General features: G+C 42.9%; 1 protein-coding gene across 1 annotated transcript in view; it reads right to left on the bottom strand.

The window, feature by feature from the left end:
• Positions 1–6,590: 6,590 nt before the first annotated feature.
• OSBPL11 (oxysterol binding protein-like 11) overlaps positions 6,591–8,866 on the bottom strand; it is a 78,346-nt gene continuing 76,070 nt past the window's right edge. The window contains exon 12 of the mRNA XM_011950854.1: positions 6,591–8,304. Coding sequence (XP_011806244.1) covers positions 8,239–8,304 — 66 coding nt within the window. The 3' untranslated portion in view covers positions 6,591–8,238. The remainder of the gene's footprint in view (positions 8,305–8,866) is intronic.

Raw genomic sequence — 8,866 nt, 5'->3', positions numbered from 1 at the left:
GGCATATGAAGGCAAAGTCACACCTGTGTGCTGAGGTCTGGGAAAGCCCAAGGCTAACTCCATGCAGATTATGGAAATAGATGTTCCCCCTTCTTCTGACTCTGGAAGGGAAGGAATTTCCCCTCACAGCCTGCAATGGGGGAGAGCCTGCAGTGACCTGCTCTAGAGTGAATGGGAAGCCTGAGGAGCAGGAGTGACTAGCCAGGCAGAAGGCACTTAAGTACCTTGCATATCAACAGCATATTTTAGATTTCAATTTGTCATTAATTTAACATTTATTGAGCTCCCGTGTTAGCCTGGGAACACCAAGAAATATTTATTCTCTGGTCCCCATCATCCAGGTTCTGTTCTCCCCCTTCCCAGGATTTTCCTCCTGGTGCCTGGTCAGCCTCCCAGGGACTGTGACAGTCACTTTTGTCTCCTTCCTCTGAAACTATCCCCTTCTTCTCAGCAGGAACCAAACCCAAACTCCACCCCATTTCTCCTTTCAGTGTCAGTGTGGATGACATTTGCCCTTGGTCACAGCACTAGATCTTTCTTCCCACCCTCCTATCAGTACCACCATATTCTTTTGGAGCAAATTCCTCATTGTGTGAGGACTTGTGTGGGGAGCAATTTTTAATATGGACCTCTGTTGTAGCCTCCCATCACAGGAGTTGAGGAGCCCAGATCCTTCTTGTACCACCCCTGGGAAGATTATTTCAACTCACCAACTCAGACCCTTAAACTTCCAAGATTTTGAATCTTGGATCAGAGGGGATGCTGGAAGTTGAGCCTGTGGCAATGCTAGGGTCAGGTTTTTGCTAAGTCGAATTTCTTGTGTGTTCTGTGCCAAGTGTCTGGAGCTACCGTGATTCTGCAACTTTCCACAGAATCACCAGCCTTAATTCTGTGAATTCCTGTCCTATTTCTCTATTTGCTTCATATGACTAGAGTTCATCTTTGTTCTTTGTTCGTTTTCCTGAAGAGACAGCGTCTCACTCTGCCACCCAGGCTCGAGTGCAGTGCCACGTGCCATGAACACAGCTCACTGCAGCCTCGACCTCCTGGGTTCAAGCTGTACTTCCACCTCAGCCTCCCATGTAGCTGGGATTATAGGCCCATGCCACCATGTGCAGCTAATTTTTTTTTTTTTTTTTTGTAGAAATGGGGTTCTACTATATTTACCAGACTAGTCTTGAACTCCTGGGCTGAAGGGATCCTCCCACCTCGACTTCCCAAAGTCCTGGGATTACAGGCATGAGCCACCGTTCCTGGCCCTGGTCTCTATTCTATGCAACATGGAGCTGTAACTGCTGCAGTAAAGCACTTACCTACTCAACTAAACATGCAGTGAATATTTATGAAACATCTACTCTGTCCCTGGCAGTCTCGGTGTTAGCCTAGGTGATTATCCAGACTGACTCATGGTTCTGTGCTCTTGGAGAAGACTGGAATATATGCCCAGAATCAGAAAAACCATATCCTTAACCCCTATTGCTTGAGAAACTCCCCAAAGCACTACAGCAAGCCAGCTACTAGAATCTTCAACAGCTAGAAACCATGGAAGCCACTATAAGGTAGAAATTTTTCTTGCTGGATGGATAACTTAAATACACTTTGATAGAGACCTTCTGAGGCAAATAGTCACTTACAGCTAAGAAATTTAAACCAGACAGGTTAGGAGGAAGCACAGGTTGGCCAAAGTACTTCCAGACAAATGAGTCTTGTGGCACTTCTCAACTAATATTGTGCATATGAATAATAACAGCTTACCTGTAAGGCTATTTTGGAAACTCAGAAGAGCCTGGCCACTTGTTTCTCACCTCCCACCAGCAACCTCCCATTCAACTCTGGGCCCCAGACGCATGAAGCACAAGTCTCAGGGAACCATCTCCACATTGTGGAGATCCCAAGGGAGCCCACCATACCCAGTGTGAGAAAGGGATGTGGTCTTGCCTTAATCTCTGTTAAAACTGCACATGTCCGAAGCAGGCGGATCACCTGAGGTCAGGAGTTTGAGACCAGCCTGGCCAACATGGTGGAAACCCATCTCTACTTAAAAATACAAAAAATTAGCCAAGCGTGGTGGCGGGCACCTGTAATCCCAGCTACTTGGGAGGCTGAGGCAGGAGAATCACTTGAACCTGGGAGGGAGAGGTTGCAGTGAGCCAAGATCATGCCACTGCACTCCACCCTGGGTGACAAGAGCGAGACTCCATCTCAAAACAAAAAACAAAACAAAACAAAAAACTGCACATGTGCAAGCCATTTGCACTCTGGAATTGCATGCCGTGAAAACTCCTAGTGGTGTGGAACTTAATTTGAATTTGAAATCACACGGCATGCACAAAGGGACAGGCCCAGGCCTGCCCTTGGGTCACCTGCCTGCCGACTGCAGAGCATCCCCTGTAAGCCACGGCAAGGCCCATGGAGTCTGAGCTTTGTGTAGCTCGGTGCCTATGATGTACCACCTCCCTTCAGTCCCAACTCCTCTTCCTGCTCCATCCTCAGGTACACTGATTGCACACTCCCTGTGTCAGAGGTGTTTGAACCAGAGCAACTCCATTTTGAGGGAGGGCTAGGAAAATGAGGCCGGGACTTGCTGGGCTGCATTCCCAGAAAGCCAGGCATTCCTAGCCAAAAAATTCATAATGTTTACTAAACAGACCCAGACTTGGGAGTGTCCAGGTATCTGGAGAATAAAGGCATTCTTGATTTTGCTTTAAAAATAATAATGTTGATTCTTGCAAAATACAGCAATTAAGAAAATTAATCCTTTATCACAAACTCTTGTAGCAGAGCACACCCCCTCATATACCCAAGCATTGTACCTAGGGTGAACGTGTTTCTCCTCTTACTTTCGGGAACGTCCTACTCTGTGGAGTAGCTGTTCTTTTACTACTTTACTCTCTTAAGAAACTTGCTTTTTCTTTGCACTGTGGACTCGCCCTGAATTCTTTCTTGCACGAGATCCAAGAACCCTCTTTTGGGTTCTGGATCGGGACCCCTTTCCTGTAACACTTGTGCAAACAACAGTGTCCCTATTATGACCATCTCATAGTGGTAGATTCCATTCAGATTTAAGGTAAGCCCAAAGACCACTTTTGGGTTTTCTTGACTCTGAGAAGTTGTGTAAGCACCTGCGTTCTTCTGGGTTTGGCTACATAGGGTTGTGTCCCTCTATGGAATGGAGAGTTATGTGGACGAGGGTGTCATTTTCTCACCCAGTAAAACTCACTGAGGATGCTTCTGTAGAAGTGAGAAATATGATGACTATATTCCGAATAACGATAACTTGGCTGGGCATGATGGCTCACGCCTGTAATCCCAGCACTTTGGGAGGCCGAGGTGGGTGAATCACTTGAGGCCAGGAGTTCAAGACCAGCCTGGCCACCATGAAACCCTATCTCTACTAAAAATTAAAAAATTAGCTAGGCATGGTGGCATGTGCCTATAACCCCAGCTACTCGGGAGGCTGAGGCATGAGAATTGCTTGAACCTGGGAGGTGGAGGGTGCAGTGAGCCAAGATCACGTGACCGCACTCCAGCCTGGGTGACAGAGTGAGACGCTGTCTCAAAAACAAAAAAACAAAAAACAACACGTTGGTCAGGCTCATATCGAACTCCTGACCTCAAAAAGTGATCCACCTGCCCCAGCCCTCCAAAGTGCTGAGATTACAGGCATGGGCTACCACACCCAGCAATCACTTTTTAAATTAAGGAAATATTAACAAGCAAAAATAAAAACATATAGTCTTTTCCCTTAATAAGCCCTTCTAAGAATCTGTAGAAGTTAGTTATCAAGTAGTAGACATTCATAGTGGGAGTTAAGCATAAGGACTAGAATTGTGTATGGGGTGAGAAATTCAGTACTACTTACTGTTTTTGGTGACAACCAGGTATTAGAGATAATGATGGCCATAACGTACTGAGTTCAGTGAATCAATACGGATACACCATAACTTACCGAATATACAATATAAAATTACCTTTAGAGGCTTAAAAACTGTCTAACTGGAACATGACCAGGGGGCTTAAATACAAATATTTTGCAGAAGGTATAGTGTCATCACCATGGGGAAAAAAAATTAAAAGCCCAAATATATGGCTGGAACACTCTTGTTTTGTTACTTCCAGTCTTGACCTTTTTTTTTTTTTTTTTTTTTTTTTTTGAGATGGAGTCTTACTCTGTTGCCCAGGCTGGAGAGCAGTAGCAGATCTTGGCTCACTGTAACCTCTGCCTCCTGGGTTCAAATGATTCTCCTGCCTCAGCCTCTCGAGTAGCTGGGACTAACAGGTGTACACCACCATGCCCAGCTAATTTTTGTATTTTTAGTAGAGATGGGGTTTTGCCATGTTGCTCAGGCTGGTCTCGAACTCCTGACCTCAGGTGATCCACCCGCCTTGGCCTCCCAAAGTTTTGGAATTACAGGCATGAGCCACTGTGCCCGGCCATCTTGGACTACTTTTCTTTTTTTTGAGATGGAGTCTCGCCCTGTTGCCCAGGCTGTAGTGCAATGGTGCTATCTCAGCTCACTGCAACCTTCACCTCCTGGGTTCAAGTGATTCTCCTGCCTCAGCCTCTCAAGTAGGTGGAATTACAGGCATGAGCCACCACGCCCAGCTAATTTTTTGTATCTTTAGTAGAGACGGGGTTTCACCATGTTGGCCCGGCTGGTCTCGAACTCCTGACCTCCTGATACGCACGCCTCAGCCTCCCAAAGTGCTGGGATTACAGGTGTCAGCCACCATGCCCGGCAGTCTTGTACTTCTTAACACACAATTTCTAACCACCAGAAGGAAGTGTACATTTAAAATTCTGGCCCAAATGAAAGCAATACAAATATGGCACAACTGCCACAAAGACTTGTTTCCCTAGCCAAATAGTACCAAGGCGTAGATTAAAAAAATCAAAATAGAAAAAGCCTCTAGCTCTCGTGAGGTGGGTAAGCTGCAGCTTCTGGAAGCAGATGTTGCTCCTTCCTCACTCTCTGGGCCCTGTTTCTAGGCGAGCAGTGGGAAGGCAAGAAGATAGGGAGAAGGTAAAACAGTCAGCCCGAAGCATAACAATTCATTCTTGTCAAAGAGTTCAACCTAATAATGTGGGGGAGATTTCATTACTCATAAATGTATTATTTTCCATAAGAACTTTAAAACTACTATTTCAGTAATTCTTAAAATGGCTTAACAATCCAAAGAAATAAATGGGCACTTGACATGGTTTGGCTCTATATCCCCACCCAAATATCATCTTGAATTGTACTTCCACTCCACAATTCCCACGTGGTGTGGGAGGGACCCAGTGGGGGATAATTTGAATCACGGGGCCGGTTTTCCCCATACTGTTCTCGTGGTAGTGAGTAAGTCTCATGAGATCTCATGGTTTTATCAGTGGTTTCCATTTTGCATCTTCATTTTCTCTTGCTGCCACCATGTAAGAAGTGCCTTTTGCCTCCCACCATGATTCTGAGGCCTCCCCAGCCGTGTGGAACTCTAAGTCCAATTAAACCTCTTTTTCTTCCCAGTTTTGGGCATGTCTTTATCAACAGTGTGAAAGCAGATAAATACAGCACTCAAACAGTTCAAATGAAACAAAAATCTGTGGTTTCATTTTATTTTTAAAAATTTTTATTTATTTCTCTTTATTTTTTCATTTTTTATTTTTTATTTATTTTTTATTTTATTTTTTTTTTTGGAGGCGGAGTCTCGCTCTGTCGCCCGGACTGGAGGACTGGAGTGCAGTGGCCGGATCTCAGCTCACTGCAAGCTCCACCTCCCAGGTTTACGCCATTCTCCTGCCTCAGCCTCCCGAGTAGCTGGGACTACAGGCGCCCGCCACCTCGCCCAGCTGTATTTTTTAGTAGAGACGGGGTTTCACTGTGTTAGCCAGGATGGTCTCGATCTCCTGACCTCGTGATCCGCCCGTCTCGGCCTCCCAAAGTGCTGGGATTACAGGCTTGAGCCACCGCGCCGGCCGGTTTATTTCTTTTTAAAAGGCTAATCAAGTTAAGCAATGGGAGCAGAGAAGGAACAAAGAAATCTGTAACTGCGGCTGGGCGCAGTACCTCACGCCTGTAATCCCAGTACTTTGGGAGGCTGAGGTGGGCGGATTGCTTGAGTTCAGGAATTCAAGACCAGTCTGGGCAACATAGCGAGATCCAGTCTACACAAACAGTACAAAAATCAGCTGGGTACGCTGGTGTGTGCGTGCAGTCTCAGATACTTGGGAGGGTGAAGTGGGATGACTGGTTTAGTCTGGGAGGTCAAGACTGCAGTGAGCAATGCACTGTACTCCATCCTGGGCGACAGAGTCAGACTCTGCCTCACAAACAAAATAAGAAATCTGTAATTGGTTGTGATCAATTAGTTGTAAATGCCACTGCATGCACATCAGCCTAGTTTCATTTTATATTCTTCTTCTATCTCCAGAATATTTAAAAGTTAAAACACTTCGATTTTTAGAAACTCTCATTAAATTTACCACCTAGCTGAAGATTCCTGAAGGACTTAAACAGAAAATCAATGTCCCTCTCAAATGAATAGGGCAATAACTCTGCTGAATATAAACTTTCTATTTCTCTCCATTCATAAAAGAGACAGAAGCATCATTGTTCTCTAGTTTTATTATTTGTCAATTTTCCCAACACAGGAACTATAACTCATTTTGAGATTTTTTCAGTGCATTTCACAGCAAAAATGAACAAGGGAATCATTAAAATTGTTGTACACAAACCAACTTTTTCTTATAATTTACAATTTGTTGAAAAAATTATTGTTTTGCTGTTTTCATCCTACTAACCTCTTTAACAGAACACAATTTATCAGAGCACAAAGCTTAAACTCCTTATGATGATGCAACAGACACAGCCTCCTACAATGGCTGATAAACAACAGGTATGTTACACACACTGATTGGAAGACCATATCAGAAAAAACAGAGTAAGGCACCACTCTTGGGAAATTAAGGTAGCTTGCAGTAACAAGTGTTGAGCACCGTAATAAGTAGGTGCTCAATAAATACATGAATGAATGATGAAAGCCATAATTAGCTCTATTCTTTTAATTGCCAGCAATTCTTCAACCTCCACAAAATACTTATTTAAAAACAGATTTGTACCTGAATACAACTTCCTGATCTTTTTTTCCTGATACCTTTTAATTTCATACTGTTTCTTTAGCATTTAAGTTTCCTCAAAAAATAAAAAACAAAACCATACCTTACATGTGCTTTCAGTTACACATATAAGTTCTGAATTACTGACAAGTATGAATAGAATCATTTATTTTAATTTTTAACAGAGGTAAAATAAAGCATACTTATCCAAAGGGATAACACATAATACTGGATATTAACCTAGAGGTGAAAAAAAAGAAGGAAAAAAGTAACAGTTTTATTTTTTAATATTTGCTATTTTCTTTAATGCCTTAGTTCTGGAGAAAGGCTAAAATCTCATCATATTGACATGAACACATTTTTAAAAATTGTCTCTCAACTGTAATATTTAATAAAACTAGGTACTGAAAAATGTTCTGAAATTTTTCAAGTCAATGTTGTTTTCAAGTATATTAAAATGCTCAGAAGAAAAAATTCTCCATGGTTATAATTCTGATCAATCTATAAATGTACTTTTTAAAAGAGAGTTCCAACAGAGGTGGATAATGGATAAGTTCCTCAGACACAGGCATATAGTCTTTTTGAAGAAATAGAATGCCTTGTTACCACAACCTGGTTGATTTTTTTTTTTTAAACACTGATTTCAGGCACAATGGCTGAATCCACTTCTGGGTCATCTTTCTTCTCCTCTTGGTTGGTTTACAAGAGTAGTGAATACTTCAGTTATGGACAGAAAGAAAGACACAAACTCTGAAACAGAGACTTCACTTTTCACTACAAAGAAATCAAAGTCACTGAGTTCTCATTGTTGTGTGTATCTGCTGCCCCTATGCAAAAATAGGGGATTCAAACTTAATTGTAGGAGCAAGAACTGGATAAAAGATTCATCTACTGATTCAGGTAACAAGTTTTAAGATGGTATTGCTCACATCACATGAACAGGTTGGTAAGAGGTCCATTGCGTTTCTTTACCACTTTGGTCTTGCTTTTGGTATTTCGGTGCCCTAGTAGGTACATTCAGGTTTAGCTAGTTTCAGTCTGCCCAATCAGGAAGCAGGTCACTCAGTGCAATGACTCCATTCTGGGAGGATTTAGGGTAAACAGAGAAGAACCTCATTTGGTCGAGTTTTAGACAGTACGTGTCACTCTGCTGGTTGTGTTGTTGGAATCACTTTCCACAGTGGTTTATGATAAACCCAGCCATCTCCCTGAAAGAAATAAAACGATAAAGAATCATCTCTCTAATATTATAAAAATCAGTAACCAAAACTAGAAGCAACACCTTTACTGAAATGGAATTCTATTTTCACATTCAAAAAAAAGGTTTTGTGAAAGAACAAAGTCTTTGTGCTTAAGACATCAAACAATGCCTGTGGTTTAGCTAGGATTCAGGTGAGAAGGTATGGTATCGGAGGGTCTAGTTTGTGACCCATGAACATTTAATTTTGCAAGAACCATTTGTAGCAATTTTGCCAATTTCACCAAGATGCTACAGATTGAGCCTCACTCACAGAGTTATGGGCAGCACGCGGAGCACAGAGAAATGATCAGGAAGGTACTAACTGTTCTCTGTATCTCCACTGGCACCCCAGAACTCATTTTTTTTTTTCCCCCCGAGACAGAGTCTTGCTCTGTCAAGCAGTCTGGAGTGTAGTGTAGTGGCGTAATCTTGCTGCAATCTCCGCCTCCCCGATTCAAGTAATTCTCCTGCCTCAGCCTCCCGAGTAGCTGGGATTACAGGTGCCCGCCACCATACCTGGCTAATTTTTA

Source organism: Colobus angolensis, unplaced genomic scaffold (genome assembly GCF_000951035.1).
Source record: "Colobus angolensis palliatus isolate OR3802 unplaced genomic scaffold, Cang.pa_1.0 Scaffold31, whole genome shotgun sequence".
NCBI classification, from domain to species: Eukaryota; Metazoa; Chordata; class Mammalia; order Primates; family Cercopithecidae; genus Colobus; species Colobus angolensis.
The sequence above is the reverse complement of the archived record's forward strand: the minus strand, read 5'-3'. Positions and strand labels throughout refer to the sequence as shown.